The 24,318-nt window shown below is 42.0% G+C and overlaps 1 protein-coding gene across 1 annotated transcript; it reads left to right on the top strand.

The window, feature by feature from the left end:
• Window positions 1–22,013: 22,013 nt before the first annotated feature.
• Window positions 22,014–23,884, top strand: LOC110613007 (cytochrome P450 714C2). Its single transcript, XM_043956067.1, is given in 6 exon segments — window positions 22,014–22,070; window positions 22,215–22,436; window positions 22,542–22,792; window positions 22,919–23,217; window positions 23,220–23,266; window positions 23,351–23,884. Coding segments are annotated over 6 exon segments (1,302 nt in total). The 3' UTR covers window positions 23,777–23,884.
• The last annotated feature ends 434 nt before the right edge of the window (window positions 23,885–24,318 follow it).

Genomic DNA, 24,318 nt, shown 5'->3' with positions numbered 1-24,318 from the left:
CTAAACATAATCTTTTATGTACGAAATCTAATGCCTAAAGCATGTTCATGCATCATGATTATATGTAGTAGGTTGTTTGCACTAGTTCACGAATGTGGCGCATTGCATTATTTGATGTTGATTCAGGAGGTTTGGACCAAGGCGACTTCAATAGCCCATATCTGTCATTGAGTCTTGGGTAAGTCCTTTGAGAGCCGGATAAGTACATATAGGAAAGTCCGTGTGAGCTCTCTGTGGACTGGGTACCCTGTCATGTATGTGAAAGTCCTGTGTGAGCTCCTTTGGGGGAGCCGGGCACCGACAGAGGGAATTTTGAGGTCATGTCCGATCCTTGAGAGGAAAGGATGCTAGCAAAAAGAACTCTCAGAAACAGGTCCGTGGGGAGTAGATAATTGCATGAACCCCGAGACGGACAAGATACAGTTATGTGATTTCTTTGTGTTATGGCGCATTTCATGAGAGCATGTAATTAATGAACTGTTTTCTCTGTTTCTACTCACTGGGCTTTTTAGCTCACCCCTCTCCCCTAACCCCAGTTTTGCAGGTCAGAGGTAGGCCAGGATGACGTCAAGGGTAAAAGGCTTGTAATAGTATTAGCTTAGTACTTTTAGTGTGGACATGTATTATGATTGATATATTGTAATGTAAAGTTAATTGGAATTATGTTTATGGATTAGTACTATGCTTGGCCCTAAGACTTGGTTAGTCCCTGTTTAGTACATGATGTATGTTATGTCAGATGTTGAGTTGAGTTTGAACCAAACTGGTGGCATGTGTTGTTTACCACGCTATGGTAATGGATGAGGACCCTAGAGGAGGTCTTGTGTTTGTGGTTTGATGCATGCACAGGTTAGGTTCTAGTTCCTTGGATGTAATCCCAGCTTGATGTATGTTATGTTGACCCAGCTAGAGTTTTGTTGAGGGCTCTAGTAAGGGGTTTCTTTATGTTTCCAGTTATGTCGCATACAGGTCAGGCTCGGTATGTACATCGGATGTTCGAGTTTTTATGTTTAAGTTTTGATCATGTATGGGATTTGACCAGGTGATAGGAGGTATGTTTGGCTTGCTACGGGTCCCGGCGGCCTTAAGCCGATCTGGATCCTAGCGCCGATGGCGGTTCGGGCCGTTACAGAGGGGTATCGGTTTTCGGGTCGTTACAGATTGGTATCAGAGCTTTGGGCCTCGTTAGTACGGTGTGTTGAGCAAAGATACTCAAGGATTAAAGAGATCCCACATCGGAAAGAGGTTAGCTTAGAGGTCATAGAAGGGCAAGCACAATAGGTAAAATCATGTCCACTAGGATAGGATGTTGAGTCCTGTCTTGTATGATAATGTGATATGCCATGATGTTATGCTATGTATGCATGTATGTTGTGGTTCATGTGTTTCCACCTGAACCGTATGATGACTGCTAATGATTGTTTGTATGCTTGTGTGTTGTTCTTCAGAGGAGCCAGAATGCGAGGTGCTCGTCGATCTGTGGAATCGACTGGAGTTCCATCTGAGAGGGAAGGTTTGGACACCTTTCCCCCTGCTCTGCCAAGAGCGCAGTCGTGGGGAGTTAACAGATGGGGAACATCAAGGGACCCTGGAAGGTCTTTTGATGTAAGCAGAGAAGCAATAGCTCCAAGAAGGATGTCAGCTAGTATGAGGGAAGTAGAGTTGGTTGTTCAGAGAAGGGATGTCAGTTTGGGAGTCAGAGTACCAGAAGAAGGTATGGGAGATTCTCAGGAGGATGCTCAGACTCAGGATTCCAGGATTTCAGGTTCAGGAGGGATTGATCCCTCCACTTTGAGTACAGCCTCCACAAAAAGTAAGAAGTGGGGCAGAGGCCTCAGAAGGTCGAAGAAGAAGTTTTGGCAGAATTTGAAGGCTAGTTTGGGTTTTGGTGGCTCAAGCTCTGGCTCAGGCAGTTCAAGCTGCATGAGGTGTGGAAGACCACACAAGGGAGTCTGTCTGATTGGGACTAATTTATGTTTTAGGTGTGGACAGGAAGGACACATAGCACGTTAGTGTCCTACTGTGCCCCGGGTAGTACAGTCTCAGCCAGCAGCTCCAGCCGTGTTTCAGGTTAGTGGTCGAGGCAGAGGAAGAGGGTCAGTCCCTCATTCTTCAGGTTCCCGTGGAGAAGGTCCGTCAGCTCCAGCTCGGATCTTCACCCAAGCTCAGCAAGAGGCAGACACATCAAACACGGTGGTGTCAGGTACGCTCACTTTGAAAGTTCTGATGTGTATGTTTTTGTGAACCCTGGAGTTTCTCTTTCTTTAGTTGCTCTAGGAGCCGTCGAGAGGTTGAGTTGATAGCTTCTGGGCTAGAGTGTTCTCTTTGGGTCAGTGGACTCACGTGTGATCCATCTGTGGCAGAGTCAATCTGCCGGTTCAGTTCTGTGACAGTTGAGGGTAGATGCCTTCCACCCGACTTTGAGGTCCTAGACTTGACTGTCTGGACGTCAGTTCAGGGTTGGACTGGGTTTTTCTACTCGTAGTGCTATCTTGGTCTGTAGAGACAAGGTAGTCAAGTTCAGAGGACAGGATGGGTCAGAGGTAGTCTTCTGAGGGGACACAGTAGGGATGCCTAGAGGTTTGATGTCAGCCTGTCAGGTTCGTCGGGTGCATAGGAGGGATTGTCAGAGGGTTCTAGCTCTTGTTTGAGAGTTTAGCAGTCAGGTCAGGGAACCAGCCTCAGTGCCAGTTGTTAGAGAGAGTTCTTAGATGTTTTCCCAGTCTAGTTGTCAGGTTCACCATCTGTTAGGGAATGGAGTTGAGCATAGGAGTGGTGTCTGGACCCGAAACCATTTCTATTCTCCCCTACAGGATGGCACCTGTAGAGTTGTTAGAGCGGTTGTGTGACTTGGTAGACAAGGGTTTTATCCGACCTAGTACCTCACCCTGGATTGCTCCAGTATGGTTGTGGGAAACGAAGGATGAATCCTTGAGACTTGGTAACGACTGTAAGTAGTTGACCAAGGTCACTACCAAGGGCAGGTATTCCCATGCAGGAGGGATGATCTATGGGGACAGCTAGTAAAAGCTGGTTGTTTTCCAAGATAGATCTGAAATCCGGGTACTACCTGTGAGAGTGAGAGTTAGAGTTAGTTTTGGGTTAGCAGTGAGAAGAAGCCAGTTAATGAAGATGAGAAGAGAAGAGAAGAGTAAGGATCAGAGTAGCGCAGCAGAAGATGGATGAGTTTCAGACGAAGTTGGGTATTGCTAAAGGTGTCACCTATTGGAAGAGTGTTCTTAGGAGAACCGGAAGTTTTGACTCCGGCAGTACCCGTGTGTCTCTCTTTTAGGAGAGAGGTTTTTAGGTTTGCTTGCTTGTTTGCTTGCTTGATGTTATGTTTTATGCTATGCCTGTTTGTTTGTGGAACATTCGGGGACGAATGTTCTTGAAGGGGAGAAGAATGTAATACCCGGCTAGATTCTGGCATCGGAATCCCTACCTTCCGGCGGAATCTCCGTTGGAATATGGAATTCTGAAGATGCCAGAGGCTTCTAGAGGGGTAAAATGTGTTTTCTAAAAAGGTTTTTGCTGATTTCATGGTTTTAAATGAAAAAGAATTGAGTTTTGAAAAGAAAAGACCAAGGAGGCATTTGCCAGGTTCGGCCGCCGAAAGTGAAGTTCGGCCGCCGAACATGGAAAGGCTTCGGGAGCGCCTTTGGCCTTCGAAAGTCTTGTTTGAACGAGCCAAGGTTCAGCCGCCGAAAGTCAAGTTCGGCCGCCGAACTTGCATGAGTTTAGGGGGCACGTTAGGCCGCCGAAGGTCTTCGACCAGGCCACCTATAAAAGGCCCTCAGATTGGAAATGGGCGAGTTTTCTCCCCATTCTCGAGCTCAGGTGAGTTTTGTCCTCCCTTGGCCGTTTTCATGTTCTTTCTTCATCTCCTTCATGTTTTCATGAGTTCCATGGTTGTTTTGAAGAGTTTTAACGCTTTGATCGAAGTTTTGGGAGCTTGGAGCTTTTGGAGCTTGTAGCTTTTGGAGCTTGGATTCTCCACACCTCCGAGTTAGGGATCACACCACCCTCGATCTTCAAGAGGTAAGTGTAGATCTTTGCTTCCCTAGTGTTTTTATGAAGTTTCATGAAGGTTTTGATGGTTGAGTATGGGTAGATATGCATGTTTAGGTTTATGTGGGTTTTATGCCCAATGTATGTTGTGTGATGTTTGTGTTGAGGAGTTTATGTTAGTTTATGCTCCTTTATGCTTGTGGGAGTGAGTATGCAAGATGGGGAGAGAGTATGTGAAGATTTGGGTTGTTTTGATGGTTTTGGCCTATGTGGGTCATAAACTGTCTATGTATGCTTTGATGTTGTTTTTGGAGTTTAATCAAGTTATTAAGCTCCTTTGTGCATGGTTAGAGGTTTATGCATGTGTTGGTAAGGTTGGGTGTTTGTTTTGGGGTGTTTGGAAGGTTTGGGGGGCTTGAATGCATGTGAAGCTGAGTTCTGCCCTTCTAGGAAGAACTCAGGTTCGGCCGCCGAAGGTGGTTTCGGCCGCCGAACCTGCCTTTGGATGCATGGATTGGCCGCCTAACCTTGTCCCCGAAAGTTGAGTTTTGGCTTGAAAGCAGACTTTCGGCCGCCGAAGGTAAGGATTCGGCCGCCGAAAGTGCCTGACTTTCGTCTCTGGAGGGAAGGTTCGGCCGCCGAAGGTGCCGCCGAAAGTGCCCTGTCCAGCCTTTTCATGGTTGTTTTCTATGCATGCTTAAGTGATGTTTTAGAGGGTTTTTGGGGAGTTGTTTAGAGTATGTTTGGCACCTCATTCGAGTCCACCTGTGTAGGATCGGACCTGAGGGACCGAGGAGGCCAGTAGTGCTAGCAGTTGCAGAGTCGGTTCAGCGTCTGCCAGAGGTGAGTAGAACTAAACATAATCTTTTATGTACGAAATCTAATGCCTAAAGCATGTTCATGCATCATGATTATATGTAGTAGGTTGTTTGCACTAGTTCACGAATGTGGCGCATTGCATTATTTGATGTTGATTCAGGAGGTTTGGACCAAGGCGACTTCAATAGCCCATATCTGTCATTGAGTCTTGGGTAAGTCCTTTGAGAGCCGGATAAGTACATATAGGAAAGTCCGTGTGAGCTCTCTGTGGACTGGGTACCCTGTCATGTATGTGAAAGTCCTGTGTGAGCTCCTTTGGGGGAGCCGGGCACCGACAGAGGGAATTTTGAGGTCATGTCCGATCCTTGAGAGGAAAGGATGCTAGCAAAAAGAACTCTCAGAAACAGGTCCGTGGGGAGTAGATAATTGCATGAACCCCGAGACGGACAAGATACAGTTATGTGATTTCTTTGTGTTATGGCGCATTTCATGAGAGCATGTAATTAATGAACTGTTTTCTCTGTTTCTACTCACTGGGCTTTTTAGCTCACCCCTCTCCCCTAACCCCAGTTTTGCAGGTCAGAGGTAGGCCAGGATGACGTCAAGGGTAAAAGGCTTGTAATAGTATTAGCTTAGTACTTTTAGTGTGGACATGTATTATGATTGATATATTGTAATGTAAAGTTAATTGGAATTATGTTTATGGATTAGTACTATGCTTGGTCCTAAGACTTGGTTAGTCCCTGTTTAGTACATGATGTATGTTATGTCAGATGTTGAGTTGAGTTTGAACCAAACTGGTGGCATGTGTTGTTTACCACGCTATGGTAATGGATGAGGACCCTAGAGGAGGTCTTGTGTTTGTGGTTTGATGCATGCACAGGTTAGGTTCTAGTTCCTTGGATGTAATCCCAGCTTGATGTATGTTATGTTGACCCAGCTAGAGTTTTGTTGAGGGCTCTAGTAAGGGGTTTCTTTATGTTTCCAGTTATGTCGCATACAGGTCAGGCTCGGTATGTACATCGGATGTTTGAGTTTTTATGTTTAAGTTTTGATCATGTATGGGATTTGACCAGGTGATAGGAGGTATGTTTGGCTTGCTACGGGTCCCGACGGCCTTAAGCCGATCTGGATCCTAGCGCTGGTGGCGGTTCGGGCCGTTGCAGAGGGGTATCGGTTTTCGGGTCGTTACACCACCCCCACCTTACTATCCAAATCCAGCAAACCCTACCCCAGGGGATGTTGCACCACCTCCACCACCTACAGAACCAGCAGCCCCAGTTGCTCAACCTTCTATACCTAGCACAATCAGTGGGAGCAAGGTCAAGATGACCGACTACATGAAGTTGAGTGCTCCCTAGTATGAAAAAGGGGATGACCCGTTTGTGTATCTTGAGAGGGTCAAAGTGATCACAGATGAGATTGGGGCTGACGGTAGTAGAGCCATTCAGATGGCTGGGTTCACGCTTAAGTGCAAGAAGGCACGAGAGTGGTTCAAGAATTATGTGAACCTGAAAGTGGATAGCATGTCTTGGGAAGAATTTGCAAACGAGTTTGCAGGATGGGCTTTCCCAGATAGTTCAAGGGAGCTGAAGATGATAGAGTTTGAGCAGTTGAGGCAGACTGATGAGATGGGTGTAGAGGAGTTCACAGACAGGTTCTTGGAGTTGTTGCCATTTGCAGGACAAAACCTTGACTCAGACCAGAAAAGGTCAAGGAGGTATATCATGAAACTCCACTCCAGATATTCCTCCTTGATCCAGTCAGCAGATAGGGAGAGCTTCCATGCCATAGTGGATATGGCCCGGAAAATGGAGGCCAGTGCCATCGTTCAGGGGATAATTAAACAGTCAGTGGCACAGCCTTCTGGTTCTAAGACCCCAGGCTCTTCCTCAATGAGTGTAGCAGCTTCAGGTAGCAAGAAGTGGGACAGAGGTCCCAGGAAGTCTAAGAAGAACAAGTTCTGGAACAAGGTTAAGTCTAGTCTGGGACTAGGGAGTGGCTCAAGCTTTGGTGCAGATAATGCAGTTTGTGCAAAGTGTGGTAGGCCACACAAGGGAGTATGTCGGTTTGGGACGAACGCCTGTTTCATATGTGGTCAGGAGGGGCATATGGCTCGAGAATGTCCAAGAGCAGTTCCGATGGCTCAGTCTCAGCAGACAGCTTCAGGCAGTATAGCGCAGCCATCAGCTCCAGCCATGACTCAGGCCAGTGGCAGAGGCAGAGGGAGAGGGGCAGCCTCTTCTTCAACGGGTTTCAGAGATGAAGGTCCATCAGCTCCAGCACGGATCTTCACAATGACTCAGCAGGAGGCAGATGCATCTAACACCGTGGTGGCAGGTAATTTAGTCATTGGTTGTTCAGATATGTATGCCTTGATGGACCCTGGTGCATCTCATTCTTTTATTGCTCCGAGAGCCGTTCAGAGGTTGGAGTTGATGATCTCTGAGTTAGAGTGTCCTCTCTGGGTCAGTGGACCCAAGTGTGACCCATCAGTGGTAGAGTCAGTCTGCCAGTGCAGTCCAGTCTTTGTTGAGGGAAGATGCCTTTCTGCCGACCTTGTGGTTCTAGACTTGACAGATTTTGACGTCATTCTAGGGATGGACTGGTTATCTACCCATGGTGCTACCTTGGACTGCAGGGACAAGGTAGTCAGGTTCAGAGGTCAGGATGGGTCTGAGGTTGTCTTCAGAGGAGACAGGAGGGGTACACCTAGAGGTTTGATATCAGCTCTTCAGGCTCGTAGGTTGCTTAGGAAGGAATGTCAGGGGTATTTGGCTCATGTGAGAGAGCTTAGCAGTCAGGTTAGAGAGCCCGCCTCGGTGCCAGTGGTTAGAGAGTTCTTAGATGTGTTCCCAGATGAACTACCAGGTTTACCACCCGCTAGGGAGATAGAGTTCGAGATAGAATTGATGCCTGGAACCCGACCGATCTCTATCCCTCCCTACAGGATGGCTCCAGCGGAGTTGAAGGAATTGAAAGAACAGTTGCAAGAGCTGGTAGACAAGGGCTTCATCCGACCGAGTACCTCACCCTGGGGTGCTCCAGTCTTGTTTGTCAGAAAGAAGGATGGATCCCTTAGACTTTGTATCGACTACAGGCAGTTGAACAAAGTCTCTACCAAGAATAAGTACCCATTGCCAAGGATCGACGATCTATTTGACCAGCTAGCCGGAGCAGGTTGTTTCTCCAAAATAGATCTGAGATCGGGGTACCATCAGTTGAGGATCAAAGAAGATGATGTGCCAAAGACAGCTTTCAGGACCAGATATGGGCATTTTGAGTTCCTTGTAATGCCGTTCGGGTTAACCAACGCCCCTGCAGCATTCATGGATCTCATGAATAGAGTGTTTAGCCAGTACCTGGATCACTTCGTTATTGTCTTCATAGATGATATCCTAGTGTATTCCAGGAATGCAGAGGAGCATGCCCATCATCTAAGGTTGGTTCTGCAGACCTTGAGGGAACATGGCTTATACGCCAAGTTCTCTAAGTGTGAGTTCTGGCTGAGGAGCATCTCATTCTTGGGGCATGTAGTGTCAGAAAATGGAATAGAGGTGGACCCCAAGAAGACAGAAACTGTGGCTAACTGGCCTAGACCCACTTCAGTGACTGAGATTAGAAGTTTCTTGGGTTTGGCAGGTTACTACAGGAGGTTCGTTCAGGACTTCTCGAAAATAGCAGCTCCTCTGACCAGGTTGACCAGGAAGAATCAGAAGTTTGTGTGGACCGACCAGTGCGAAGAGAGTTTTGAAGAGCTTAAGAGGAGGTTGACTTCAGCACCAGTTTTAGCTCTGCCATCTAGTGATGAGGACTTTACAGTCTTTTGTGATGCGTCCCGTGTGGGACTGGGTTGTGTACTGATGCAGAGTGAGAGGGTGATTGCTTATGCTTCTAGGCAGCTAAAGAAGCATGAGTTGAATTACCCCACACATGACCTTGAGATGGCAGCAGTAATCTTTGCACTCAAGATGTGGAGGCACTACCTCTATGGGGTAAAATGTGAGATCTTCACAGATCATAAAAGCTTGCAGTACATCCTGAGTCAAAGAGATTTGAACTTGAGACAGAGGAGATGGGTAGAGCTGCTGAGTGACTATGATTGCAAGATTCAGTATCATCCGGGTAAGGCGAATGTCGTGGCAGACGCCCTAAGCCGGAAGTCACTAGACAGTCTATCCCATATCACGGCAGAGAGAAGACCAGTGGTGAAAGAGTTTTACAAGCTCATTGATGAAGGTCTACAGTTGGAGTTGTCTGGTACTGGTGCTTTAGTGGCCCAGATGAGAGTGACACCTGTGTTTCTGGAGCAAGTGGCTCAGAAACAGCATGAGGACCCAGAGTTAGTGAAGATTGCCAGGACTGTTCAGTCAGGCAAGGACAGTGAGTTCAGATTTGACAGTAAGGGGATCCTCCACTACGGGAGTCGATTGTGTGTACCAGATGACATAGGGCTAAAAGGAGACATTATGAGAGAGGCTCATAATGCAAGATACAGCGTTCACCCCGGAGCCACCAAGATGTATCAAGATTTGAAGAAAGTTTATTGGTGGCCAGCGATGAAGAAAGAAGTGGCACAGTTTGTGTCAGCCTGCGAAGTGTGTCAGAGGGTGAAGCTGGAACATCAGAAGCCGGCTGGAATGCTTAACCCGCTACCTATTCCAGAGTGGAAATGGGAGAATATAGCTATGGACTTCGTAGTGGGGTTACCGGCAGCGTCCAACAGAGTGGACTCCATATGGGTGATTGTGGACAGACTCACCAAATCTGCTCACTTCATCCCTGTCAGGAGTGGCTACTCTGTGGACAAGTTGGCGCAGGTATATGTGGATGAGATCGTCAGACTGCATGGGGTTCCTGTTTCGATAGTGTCGGATAGAGGGCCCCAGTTCACCTCCAGGTTTTGGCGGAGTCTGCAGAATGCCATGGGTACCAGGTTGGATTTCAGTACTGCCTTCCACCCCCAGACGGACGGACAGTCCGAAAGGACCATCCAGACTATCGAAGATATGCTTAGAATGTGTGTGCTGGACTTTGGCGGTTCTTGGAGGCAGCATCTACCTTTGGTGGAGTTTGCCTACAATAACAGCCATCATGCTAGCATCGGGATGGCTCCATATGAAGCTTTGTACGGAAGGAAGTGCAGGTCACCTGTTTGCTGGGAGGAAGTTGGAGAGAAGGCCTTGGCAGGGCCTGAACTGGTAGAGATTACCAGCAGGGTGGTACCCATAATCAGAGAGAGAATCAAGACTGCTGCAAGCAGACAGAAGAGTTATGCAGACATCCGCAGAAGACAGGTAGAGTTTCAGGAGGGGGATCTGGTATTGCTCAAGGTGTCTCCAATGAAAGGAGTGGTTTGCTTTGGAAAGAAAGGTAAACTAGCCCCACGATACATCGGACCCTTTGAGATCTTGCAGAAGATTGGGAATGTGTCGTACAAGCTAGATTTGCCTGCTTCAATGGAAAGAATCCATTCGGTTTTCCATGTTTCCATGTTGAGGAAGTTCGTGTCAGATCCGAGCAAGGTTCTTAGTGAGCCTGATGTGGAGATCCAAGAAGATCTCACCTATGTTGAGCAGCCAGTGCAGATCATAGACACCCAGATCAGAAAGCTGAGAAACAAGGAAATCCCGATGGTGAAAGTCCGGTGGAACCACCACAATATGGAAGAGTGCACTTGGGAGACACGGGAGTCCATGCTCCAGCAATACCCTTATCTTTTCTAAGGTTAGTTTCTTATGTGTTTTATGAGTATGTTATGTTGTATGCCATGCTATGTGCTAGTTGAGGAACATTCGGGGACGAATGTTCTTAAGGGGGGGAGAATGTAATACCCGGCTAGACTCCGGTATCGGAATTCCTACCGTCCGGTGGAATCTCGGATGTCGGAAGCCTCTAGTAGGGTAGAAACATGTTTTCATAAAATGTTTTAATGTTTTTCATAATTTTAAATGAAAAGGAAATGAGTTTTTGCATGAAAACAACCTTAGAGGAAAACTCAGGTTCGGCCGCCGAAACTCAAAGTTCGGCCGCCGAACATGCATGCATTTCGGGTGAGCCTTAGGCCCCCGAAGGCATAAGTGAGGGAAGTCCAGGTTCGGCCGCCGAACCTCGAGTTCGGCTGCCGAACATGGCATGCATGCGGAGGCACGTTCAGCCCCCGAACGTGGCCTGGCCAGCCACTATAAAAGGGTCCCTTAGCCGAAAACGGGCGAGTTTTCTCCCCATTGTCGGCCAAGGTGAGCTCTCCGCCGTTTCTCACCAATCTTGAGTCTTTTCCTTCAGATCTTTCAAGATTTTCACAAGTTTTTACTTCCTTTTGAAGATTTTCAAGTTTTGAGCAAGTTTTGAACTTGGAGACCCAAGGAGCTAAATCTCTCCCAACTCCAAGTTAGATCGCCTCTACTCTCGATCTTCAAGAGGTAAGAGTCGATCTCTAGCTTACATTATGTTTTAAACAAGTTTTATGCAAGTTCATGGGGTAGAAAATGCATGAGTAAGCTTATGTTGAGTTTATGGGTTTTTGGTGAGTTTTTGAGCAATGTGGCTTGTAATGTGTGTTTGATGTGTTGTAGTTGGGGTTTAAGGTAGTTTGAGACCCCTAGGAGCTTGTATGCATGTTTTGGTTGAACTATATGCATGATTGAAAGATTTGGGAGGCAAATGTGCATAAAGGAGCCAAGTTTCTGCCCTTTGGCAGAAACCAGGTTCGGCAGCCGAAGGAACTTTCGGCCGCCGAACATGGCTGGGGAGGCAGGCCTTTCGGCTGCCGAAGTTGCCCCCGAAAAGAGACTTTCGTCTCTGTCTGGGACTTTCGGCCGCCGAAGGTGCCACCGAACCTGCCTGGGTTTCGGCTCTGGAGGGACTTTCGGCCGCCGAAGGTGCCGCCGACCCTGCCCTGTCCAGCCTTCCTTTGCATGTTTTTGCATGATTGTTTTGAGGTGTTTTAGGGGGTTTTGGGGGATGTTTTAGAGTTATGTTCTAGTATGTTGGTCCCTCATTTGAGTCCACCTGTGTAGGTTTGGACCTGAGGAACCGAGGACCTCAGCAGTGAGTCAGCTGCTTCAGTCAGTGTCAGATCTAGCCAGAGGTGAGTGGAATGACTCTTATGCTTTTAAATAAATAAATCAGTTTTGAGCATGTTCATGCATCACGGATGCCATGTGATATTCTAGGTTGTTTGCATTAGAAATCACGAATATGTTGCATTGCATAATATGTTGTTGATGTGGATGAATGTTGAATGATCCATTAGCCCTCATATGTTATGACATGATGATATGATATGGAAGTCCAGATGTGGCCTGCACTACGCCCCTGGCACTATGTAAGAGAAAGACCGGACGTGGCCTGCACTACGCCCTCGGCACCATGGATTATGTATGTTATGTTATGTTATGTATAAGGGAAAGACCAGGTGTGGCCTGCACTACGCCCCTGGCATGATTGGAATATATAGAGGGCTAAATGGTGACAAGTTCATCCTTGATATGATTAGTTGTGATGTGATGCATTTCATGTTATCATATGTTTTAAATGCTTTATTATTCTGCTCACTGGGCTCTAGTAGCTCACCCCTCTCCCAAATTCCCCAGGTTTGCAGGTACGGGTTAGACAGAGAAGTCAAGAAGAGTAATGAAGTCTTATGTATGTAATAGTTAGAATGTGGACATGACAGATTGTATAATGATGTATAGATATGTAATGTAACGATATTAAGGATAGAAATGTGCTTGACCATAGTTTATTGTAATCCCTTTTGATGCATGATCTTTGATGTTTTATGAATAGAGATGTTTAGCCAACTCAACACATGTTATGCCACCCATTGGGGGCATTGATGAGATCCCACTGAGGGGTCAAGTTCATGATTATGGAAATGTTCAGTGCATGCACAGGTTGAGTTTGGTGTATGATAGAATGTATGAAAGAAAAGTTTCAATTTTTATGTATGTTGTTGATCATGTATGGGATTTAACAGGTTTACAGGTTGCATGTCAGGCTTGCTACGGGTCCCGGCGGCCTTAAGCCGATCTGGATCCTAGCGCCGGTAGCAGTCCGATTTTCGGGTCGTTACACTATGTGTACCAGATGACATCAGTTTAAAGGGAGACATTATGAGGGATGCTCATAATGCCAAGTACAGTGTTCACCCTGGAGCCACCAAGATGTATCAAGATCTGAAGAGAGTATATTGGTGGCCAGCTATGAAGAGAGAAGTGGCACAGTTTGTGTCAGCCTGCGAAGTATGACAGAGGGTGAAGCTGGAACATCAGAAGCCGGCTGGAATGCTTAACCCACTACCTATTCCAGAGTGGAAATGGGAGAATATAGCTATGGACTTCGTAGTGGGGTTACCGGCAGCATCCAACAGGTTAGACTCCATATGGGTGATTGTGGACAGACTGACCAAATCTGCTCACTTCATCCCTGTCAGGAGCAACTACTCAGTGGATAAGTTAGCGCAGGTGTATGTGGATGAAGTGGTAAGGCTGCATGGGGTTCCTGTTTCGATAGTGTCTGATAGAGGGCCCCAGTTCACCTCTAGATTTTGGCGGAGTCTGCAGAATGCTATGGGTACCAGGTTGGATTTCAGTACTGCCTTCCATCCACAGACAGACGGACAGTCAGAGAGGACCATCCAGACTATAGAAGATATGCTCAGAATGTGTGTGCTAGATTTTGGCGGTTCTTGGAGGCAGCATCTACCCTTGGTGGAGTTTGCCTACAATAACAGCTATCATACTAGCATAGGGATGGCTCCATATGAAGCTTTATATGGGAGGAAGTGCAGGTCACCTGTTTGCTGGGAAGAAGTGGGGGAAAAGGCCTTGGCAGGTCCTGAGCTTGTTGAGATCACCAGCAGGGTGGTGCCCATTATTAGAGAAAGGATCAGAACTGCTGTGAGTAGACAAAAGAGCTATGCAGACATCCGCAGGAGACAGGTAGAGTTTCAGGAGGGAGATTTGGTATTGCTCAAAGTGTCTCCTATGAAAGGAGTGGTTCGTTTTGGGAAGAAAGGTAAGCTAGCCCCACGATACATCGGACCCTTTGAAATCTTGCAGAAGATTGGGAATGTGTCGTACAAGCTGGATTTACCTGCTTCAATGGAAAGAATCCATCCGGTTTTCCATGTTTCCATGTTGAGGAAGTTCGTGTCAGATCCGAGCAAGGTTCTTAGTGAGCATGATGTGGAGATCCAAGAAGATCTCACCTATGTTGAATAGCCAGTGCGGATTCTTGACACCCAGATCAGGAAGCTGAGAAACAAGGAAATCCCGATGGTGAAATTCCTTTGAAACCACCACAATATAGAAGAATGCACCTGGGAGACACGGGAGTCCATGCTCCAGCAATACCCTTATCTTTTCTAAGGTTAGTTTCTTGTGTGTTTCATGTGTTTTATGTGTATGATGTGTTACATGCCTTGCATGTGCTAGTTGATAAACATTCGGAGATGAATGTTCTTAAGGGGGGAGAATGTAATATCCGGCTAGACTCCCGTATCGGAATTCCTATCGTCCAGTGGAATCTCGGGTGTCAGAGACTTCTAGAAGGGTAAAACCATGTTTTTATAAAATGTTTTAATGCATTTTTATGTTTTTAAGCAAGAAAGAAAATGAGTTTTTGCATGAAATAGCATTGGAGGAAAACTCGGGTTCGGCCGCCGAACCTCAAGTTCGGGCGCCGAACATGCATGCGCTTCGGGAGTGCTTTAGGCCCCCGAAGGCATAAGTGAGGGAAGTCCAGGTTTGGCCGCCGAACCTTATGTTCGGCTGCCGAACATGGCATGCATGCGGAGGCACGTTAGGCCCCCGAAATTGGCCTGGCCAGCCACCTATAAAGGGGTCCCCATGTCCGAACGGGTGAGCTTTTTCTCCCCATTTTCGGCCAAGGTGAGTCTCCGCCGCTCTCATGTCGATCTTAAGTTCTTCCTTCAAATCTTCCATGATTTTTATGAGTTTTCACCTTTGTTTTGAAGATTTTTAAGCAAATAGCAAGTTTTGGAGCTTGGAGGTTCAAGGAACTCGATCTCTCCCATCTCCGAGCTAGGATCATTTTTCCTCTCGATCTTCAAGAGGTAAGAGCCGATCTTGAGCTCATTATATGTTTTAAACAAGTTTCAAGTTGATTCTTGGGGTAGAAATGCATGCTTAGGTTAGTTGAGCTTTGCTAGGTTTTGTGTTGTGTTTATGGATAATGTAGGTTGCTGAGTTGCTTTTGATGTGTTGTAGTTGGGGTTTAGGATAGTTTGAAGCCCCTAGGAGCTTATGTATGTGTTTATGCATGTTTTGGTTGAGTTGTATGCATGATTGAAGGTTTTGGGAGGCAAATGTGCATAAGAGCCGAGTTTCTGCCACTTTGGGAGAAACTCAGGTTCGGCAGCCGAAGGGACTTTTGGCCGCCAAACCTGCCTGTGGAGGCAAGCTTTCGACTGCCGAAGCCTGCCCCCGAAAGTGGACTTTCGTCTCTGGAGGGGACTTTCGGCCGCCGAAGGTGCCGCCGAACATGCATGAGTTTTGCCTCTGGAGAGAACCTTCAGCCGCCGAAAGTGCCGCCGAAGGTGCATGACTTTCGGCTCTGGAGGGACTTTCGGCCGCCGAACCTGCCGCCAAAAGTGCCCTGTTCAGCCCTCCTTTGCATGAATTCTTTGATTGTTTTGAGGTGTTTTGGGGGGGTTTTTGGGGGATATTTTTAGAGTCATGTTCTAGTATGTTTGGTCCCTTATTTGAGTCCACCTGTGTAGGTTCGGACCCAAGAAACCAAGGACCCCAGCAGTGAGTCAGCTGCTTCAGTTCATTGTTAGAGTTAGCCTGAGGTGAGTAGAATAAACCTTATGTTTTAAATTAATGCAAGTTTTAGCATGAATCATGCATCACGAATGCCATGTGATATAATAGGTTGTTGCATTAGAATCCACGAATATGTTGCACTGCATTCTTTGTTGTGGATGTGGGTGAATGCTGTATGATCCAATTAGTCCCTGAGGAAAGACCAGGACCCCATTCTACGGCCTGGCACGGTATGAAAGACCAGGACCCCATTCTACGGCCTAGCACGGTATGGAACGCGAAGACCAGGTGCCCAGATGAGGCCCTGGGGCAATGGTAAGTAATGTTATGATATGACAGGAAGACCAGGACCCCATTCTATGGCCTGGCACAGATATGATGCTGGGACTAGTTGGTGACAGGTTCACCCTTGATGTGATTTGTCTGTGATATGATGCATTACATGATGGCATATGTTTTAAATGTTTTAGTATTCTGCTCACTGGGCTCTAGTAGCTCACCCCTTTCCCTATATTCCCCAGGTTTGCAGGTACGGGCTAGTTCAGGGAGTCAAGAAGAGTAAAGTCTTGTGAATTGTAATAGATAGATGTGGACATGATGATTTGTAAAATGATGTAAGGTTATAAACAGTCATGTTATGTAATATTGATACTGAGGATTAGAATTGTGCTTGACCATAGTATGTTTGAATAATCCCATGTATATACATGATCTATGTTTTATGATGTTTATGTTCAACCAAGCTTGATGTTTGATGAGATACCCCATTGGAGCATGTGATGAGACTCCAGTGTGTGGTTTATGTTTATGTTTATGTGCATGCACAGGTTGGGCTTGGTAAAAGAAAAGAAAAAGTTCTCATGTTTATGTATATGTGTGATCATGTATGGGATTTGGCAGGTATTAAGGATGTATGTTTGGCTTGCTATGGGTCCCGGCGACCTTATGTCAATCTGGATCCTAGCGCCGGTAGCGGTTCGATTTCCGGATCGTTACACCTGGTCTTCTGGCCTAAAAGATTTCCGACTTATGGTCTGGCATCAATGCCTTTGTTTAATGGGTCCAACGCCCGGTCCTCCGGCCTGACGGATTCTCGACTTATGGCCTAGAATATTTTTTTTATATGGGTCCGATACTCGGTCTTTCAGCCTAACAGATTCCTGACTTATTGGCCTAGAAGCTTTTGTTTATATTTTCACGGTCCAACACCTGCACTTCTCGCCTGATAGATTTTCAACTTCTTGGTCTAGAAGCTTTTGTTTATATTTTTCCGATTCAATGCTCGAACTTCTAGCCTGAAGGATTATCGACTTATTGGCTTAGAAGCTTTTGTTTATATTTCTGCAGTCCAACGCCCAGATTTCTGGCCTGACAGATTTTTGACTTATTGGCCTAGAAGCTTTATTTATATGGGCCAGACGCTTGGTCTTTGAAGAGTACTCTTTAAACTTTTTGAAGAAGGCAATCCATCGATTCTTGTCACTGAATCACAACACATCAAAGAAAAATACCTCATTAACTATTATTAATAAAATTTTCTCAAATTACAAATTCTCCATGACTCGGCCATCTAATTTGGCCAGCATATAAGACCCTGGGCGAATAACCTTCGAGACCTTAAATAGTCCCTTCCAGTTTTCACCCTGCTTACCAGACCATCCGTTACACCTTCTGTGATTTGCTTATTTTCTCTTATCATGACGGTTAGTGTATTTGCCCTACACCATTATCTTGCACCTTTTTATATGTTATTTTGTTTATCAATAAAAGAGATTTTTATTATCGTTATTATTTGTTTGCATGTTACATAATAATAATTAACATCCTAGTTACTTATTATTATGATGATAATAATAAAATATGACTAGTATGATTATTAATTGATAATCATGAGATGATTATGTGTATGTTAATATAAATCAATAATCATACATACTTGTTAGAGAATAAGGTATTGGATAGACACACATTGAGATTACTACATGGATTATTGTCATAAGTGAATCTCAAGATATTTATATTTTAATCATTTGACTTGAGATTGTCATAATTTCCAACATAAGGACTGTTATATTTTGGCATAACCAAATATTGTCTTTAATCGGATAATCATAAAGGTTATGATTGAGTATAATAGAAATTATATAGAGGATATTGAACAATCAAGATAGAATTTATTTCTCGCTTTGAGAGAGATATCTTCTGGACCCCTCGATAAGTGAGACTGAGAAATGCATGGTCGTGCTCAAATAAATCGATAATGTAATCAATATCATTTGGTTTTATCAGTCTACTTAGAGATCGAGAAATCATAAGTTTGACATTGACTATGACTTATATTCAAACTAGATATCATGTGATAAAGGGATTAATACATGTTTTGTTTATTAGACTTTATTGGACTATCAATTCTCATATTAATTGGGTAGTCATAACGTCTTGTTAGAGGCCGCTTATAATTTATGAACTTTATTGGATTGGACTTATTGCCAATTAATGTGAGCCTATTAGGTCACACACAAAAGAACGTCATTGATGTGCTATGTCATATTAATGTGCTAAGAGCCCTTAGTATAATTAATAATAATATTAATAAAGATGTTATTATTATTAATATTAATTATTTGTTATTATTATAAGATAATAATATTTAAAAGATCTGTAGTCAATTTGTAACTGTTACAGATAAAAAATCTTTTCGTTTTCTTTTAAAAAGGTTTTTTGTAATCGTTTTCTGGGGTTGCAAATTTGGAGCACATAGCTAATCCATCCGTTCAGAGAGCTAGCACTCCAGGCGGAAATGTTTGTGTGGATACCATTGAGGGTGTTCGTTTCAGAAGCAACACCATCAGTCCGAAACAGTTTCTTTTCATTATGTCTAAAAGGTTAGTCTCTTTATCCTTCATTTCAAACTAAATGAAGCACTCAAATCCTGAAAAGGAAAACAAAGATTTTTTTTTTTCCTCTGCGTAATTTTGGGTTGAAGTGATCTCTTGGCTTCCTTAGAATCACTAGGTCCTTCTGCAATTACATAATAATCCCCATAGGTTTTCTGTCAGGGGTGGTCTCATGAGTCGTTGCCTCAAGTTCATATCTCCTCTCTTTCCTCCTCTTTTTGGCAAATTTTTGGAGTTTGTCGTCCTTTATTAACCTCTCAATCTTGTCTTTCAACTTTTTTCCCTCTTTTGTCGTATGCCCGTGGTGTTCATGAAAACAACATCACTTGGTCCTATCTCTCTTTCTGACTCTCTCTAGATTGAGCTTAGTAGGCCACCTAACCTCCTTATCGTTCTTTCTAATCCACATTAGAATATGTGTTCATGAATCACCGAACGGAGTATAATCCTTGTACTTACTTTAATCATCCCTACTCTGGGAGACTTGGTAGCTTCTGTGGTCTCCTTCATATCCTCACCCCTCCGACTTTCGATTTTGCTTTTAGCCCGCCCTTTTGTCCTCTCTCAATGCTTGGACCTCGTCATCCAGCCTGATGCATTTTCTGGCTTTTTTCATTAGCTGTTGGTGTGTAGCTACTAGGTTCTTGATTAGGGAATCCATGAAGTTGGCATTATGTGTCCCTTTCTTCAATGCTTCACATGCTATCTCATGATTTAATTCTTCCACTTGTATTGCTTCTGCATTGAAACATGAGACGATGCTCATTAAAGACTCTCCCTTTCCTTGGCGGATCTTTCGCAAGTTAGAGGAGAGTTTTTGAGAGGTATACAAGTAATAAATTGAGATTTAAATAATGTAGCGAACTGCGTAAAGTTTTGAATCAAATATGGGCTCAGATGTTGATACCATTTTTGAGCCAAACCTGTGAGCATTAATGGAAACACTCGGTATAACACAAAATTGTTGACATCTTGAAGCTATATGGTCGCCTTGAAGATCGCCATGTGGCTATTGGGATCTGCAGTTTCACCATATTTGTCCAAGCAAGGTAGCTTAAACTTGGTTGGGAAAGTTTCTGCCAAAATTTCCTCTAAAAGAGGTGAGGCATCCTTCATGCCAAAGTCCTCCTCTTGTTCCTTTTGGTACCTTTGAACAACCCGTACTAGCTTCTAGTCCACACCTTTCGGAGTATTGTCTACTTCATCTTCTTCAACCTCGGAATTCCCTTCGAACCGTCTTTTAATTGCCTCTGTATGAGTCCTCGATGTGGCGACAAGGACTTCTTCCCTTTCCCTGAGAGCCATGACTGACGCCTCCTCCCAAGTCTTGTACTGCTGGAGAGTAGCCTGCAACTTCTGGTTCATTAGATTTGAAGGTGACAGTTGTCTTCGTGATATGGGGTATGTGGCTTGTTTGTTCGAGTTGAGCGTATGATGTCCTTGCTTTCTTTTTACTTGTCCTACCGACTAGTCAGGTCCAAGATCTTGTCTAGCAAAAATCGATCTGAATGATATAGCAATGTCTTGATGAGCTTACGGGTATTTTGTAGCCTTGACGTGCTTCCGAGCTTATAAGCATTTTCTAGCCTTGACATGCTTTCTCCTTCCTTAACGAGCTTTCAGGCATTTTCTAGCTCTTATGAGCTTTTTAATCTTTTGCACCCCTAGCGAACTTCTTAGCCTTTTATAGCCATAACGGGTTTCCGTGTATTTTTGCAGCCTTAACGAGCTCCTTGTCTTTTTACATCCCTTATGGTCTTTCTGGCCTTTTAGAGGCTTGACGAGTTTCTGTATATTTTTCCAACATTGATGAGCTTCCGAGCGTTTTTTAGCTCATTGGCTTTTCACGGCCCTAACTTTCTTCCTGTCCTTTTACAACTTTGACAAGTTTCCAAGTATTTTTCCAGCCCCAACGACTTCTAACTGAGAGTTATTTATTAAAACTATGGCGAATTTTATGTTCAATATTTTGTTGAAAATTTATATGATATAAATTGTGTTCCATTCCTTCAAATCTAAGGCTTGGTTCATTTACTAAAAATAATTTATATTTGAAAATTTTTTTTATTAAAAATATTTTTTAAACAATATTTTTTAATAATATAATTTATTTAAAAATAAAATATATTAATAAATTTATATAGAAATCATAATAAAAATTTTAAAATGTGAATAGTTTTTATTTTTTAAAAATAATTTAATTTTTTTATAAAAATAATTTTTATTAATTAAATTTTTTAAATATATTAAATATTAAAAAATATAAAAATATTTTTTATAAAATAAACTAAATAAATATTATAATTAGGAGTGATTATTCGGTCAATTTGATTAAAAATCGAATCGAACTGAATAAATCGAAAATTAAAATTTTAGTATTTATAAAAATTGAACTGAATTGATTTTGATCAGAAATCGAATAGAACTGAACCGATCAGATTCAATTCGATTCGATTTCATCAATTTAAATTTTTAATAAATTTTTTATTTTTTAATTTTTATTTTTAATATATTAAAATTTAGTTAAAATATTTTAATTTTAATATAATTTAATATTTCTGTATTATTAAAAATAATATATTATTATTATTAATTAGTTGAATTTAATTTTTTATTTTTTTAATTAAAATTAAACTGAATTAAAATTTTTAAAATTAAAAATTAAATTCAATTGAATTAAAATAAATAAAAAATTAAATTAAAATTTTAAATTAATTTAATTTAATTAATTTTTTCAATTTACTGCATACCTTAATTATAATTATGGATGCTATTGTATTTCTATAATAGGATACCGTGAATTAATAACTTATCGGCATAGAAATTTAAAAGCTATAGCTGCCATACAAAATTATAGAAGCTAAACACATGTGCCACAAACCTTAAAGGCACCATAATTTGAAAAGCTCCATAGGCTTAGCTAGGTTTAAGAATTTTGGATTTTCAGAATATCCAAAACCAAACACTGTTTTTGTGTGAGTTTTGCAAAACACTTGCAACAAATAATGATATATATAATATTAATTAATTATTATTAAAAATTGCATATAATTAACCGTTAATTATGAGTAAACATAAATTTATAGATTTAACAAATAAAACTAATACTTAATATATTTTTTATGTAAACTTTGTATATTTCATGTACAGGCCTAGATTAAAAGTAAAAAAATAAAAATAACCAGAAATAAAAAAGATTTAAATTTTTAATAATTTAAGAAAAAAAATAATTTTTAATAATTTTTAATAATTTAATAAATATTATTTATCACTTGCAGATATTTAAAGAGCCACGTCCATGAATCCAGCAACACAGTTGGGGTGTAAATCTCTATCAATGCTTCAGTCTATGATGTTTCTTTTATGGAGTTTTCTCGTCATTTGTTTATGTTATGTTGCGTGGTGGAAGCATGAGAGCTATAAAACTAATAAGCTTGTTAGAGAGCAAGGAATCAAAGGTCCTCCACCTTCTCTGCTGCTGGGAAACATACCAGAAATGGAGAGAATGGTTTCTCAAAATTCTGAAACTCCACAGATAGATGGTCCCTTAATTGTCTTACCCTATCTCAAGCATTGGACCAAAAACTATGGTATTTCATACATATTAATTTCCCCTTTTTCATATATTTTTAGTTTTTATTAACATTCGAGTTTAAGATTTCAGATGCTAAATCAATTTTCTTTCGTTAACTGCTAGTTATTCAAGTTTGCACTTGGTGGAATACAATTGTTGTACGTGAATAATCTGAGCATAGTGAGAGAAATAAATATTTTCACATCATTTGAACTTGGAAAACCAGCTTATCTACAAAATGACAGAGGAGTTCTCTTAGGCAAGGGCCTTAATACTGCAAACGGTGATGTTTGGTATCATCAAAGGAAGACCATTGCCCCTCAACTCTACATGAACAAGGTCAAGGTAATTAAATTTATGGATTTTATTTGTCATGCTAATTAAAACTAGTTGATAAACAAATATTTAAAATTATTTGCTTTAATAAAAAATAATATTTATTATATACAGGATATGGTGAATCTGAAGGTGGAATCTGGTAGTATGCTTGTTAAAGCATGGGAGAAGATCATAGATAGAGAAGGTGAGGGTGGGATGGTTGATATAGTGGTGGATGAGCATGTGAGAATTTTCACTACTTATATTGCCTCAAAAATAATATTTGGAAGTGATCATCACAAAGGAATTAAAGTATTTCCCGAGTGTCATGAACTCCTCAAGGCTATGGGTGAAACCACAACTCTTGGGATTCCTTTACTAAGGTATGTATATCTTTCACCTTTTTCTATACAATCAGTCTAATTGGAATTTGAATTCAAGATATTACAGTTTAGTTTTATCTAAATCACTTAAGACGACTGATACTCGTTGTTATGTTTGTGAATAAGATTTCTTCCTATAGAAAGGAATAGAAAAACATGGAGATTAGCAAAAGAGATCCATGAAATGATAATGGACATAGCTAAGGAGAGAAGTGGATCTACATCTCATCAGGACTTATTACAAGCTATCATTGAAGGTTCCAAGAATGGTGAGCTTGGAGAGTTAACAGAAGATGAGTTCATAGTTGACAATTGCAAAAATATGATTTTTGGTGGGTACCAATCCCCTGCTGTTGCAGCAATTTGGGGTTTAATGTTACTAGCTTCACATCCTGAATGGCAAGACCGTGCTCGGTTTGGATTTGAAAGGGACAACAGCTCCTAGACTACAATATGCTCAGCAAGATGAAAGTGGTAGATACATTCACATAAGTAGATATAAATTGAGAAGTTGCACTGCATCCATATTTTTAACTGATTTTTGTGTTTTTCATGCAGTTAAAAATGGTGATCCAAGAGGTTCTGAGGCTTTATCCAGGAGTGACATTGGTTTCAAGAGAGGCAATGCAAAATGTGAAGCTTGGTGAGTTGAAGGTTCCAAAAGGAATGGACATTTGGATATGGCTACCAGCATTGCATCGTAATCCTGAATATTGGGGAGCTGATGCAGACGTGTTTAATCCTGAGAGGTTCACTAATGGAGTTGCTGGAGCTTGCAAGTCTTCACAAGCCTATATACCTTTTGGATTGGGAGCTCGAGTGTGTCCTGGACGGAACTTGGCTTTAATAGAATTGAAAGTGTTCTTTGCTGTCATACTCTCCAATTTCAAACTTACTATCTCTCCTAAATATCGACACTCACCTACTTATGGTCTGCTTTTGGAGCCTGAGCATGGTGTGAATCTCCTTATTCAAAAGATATGAGTGCTTTGCTTGAAAGTTGAGCTTCATGTAATAAGTTCTCATGCAATATGTTCATGTACTTTAGTATTAAAAATAATTTCTTGTAAAGAAAAACTGCTTTATGGGTAATCCTATCTTACGAGGAAGTGATTTTACAATGCAACGGTTATGTGCAATAATTCAATCAATTCAATAATATTATAATACGTGAAATAAAAAAAAATTAATGAGAGAGAAAAAGAAAATAAAACAAAAATTAATCCATTAAGTTATAAAATATGAATAGGTATTTATAAAATATTAAAGTTAAAAATAAAATTACAACTTAATTCATTAATTAAATTAATAATTAATTCAGAAAATTAGTTAAAGTGAAAAATATAAAATAAAATAAAATTAATTATTTGATATATAAAAATATTTTTAATAAATTTTTTCTTTAATTTTATTTTATAATAAATTTAATTCGTTACATGATCATTTGATTTTTATTTTATGTTAATAAATATTGTAAATTTATTACTCTGTGTAACACAAAAATCGTGTTGACAGAAACATTTAAT

This window comes from Manihot esculenta, chromosome 4 (genome assembly GCF_001659605.2).
Source record: "Manihot esculenta cultivar AM560-2 chromosome 4, M.esculenta_v8, whole genome shotgun sequence".
In the NCBI taxonomy this organism is placed as follows: Eukaryota; Viridiplantae; Streptophyta; class Magnoliopsida; order Malpighiales; family Euphorbiaceae; genus Manihot; species Manihot esculenta.
The sequence above is the reverse complement of the archived record's forward strand: the minus strand, read 5'-3'. Positions and strand labels throughout refer to the sequence as shown.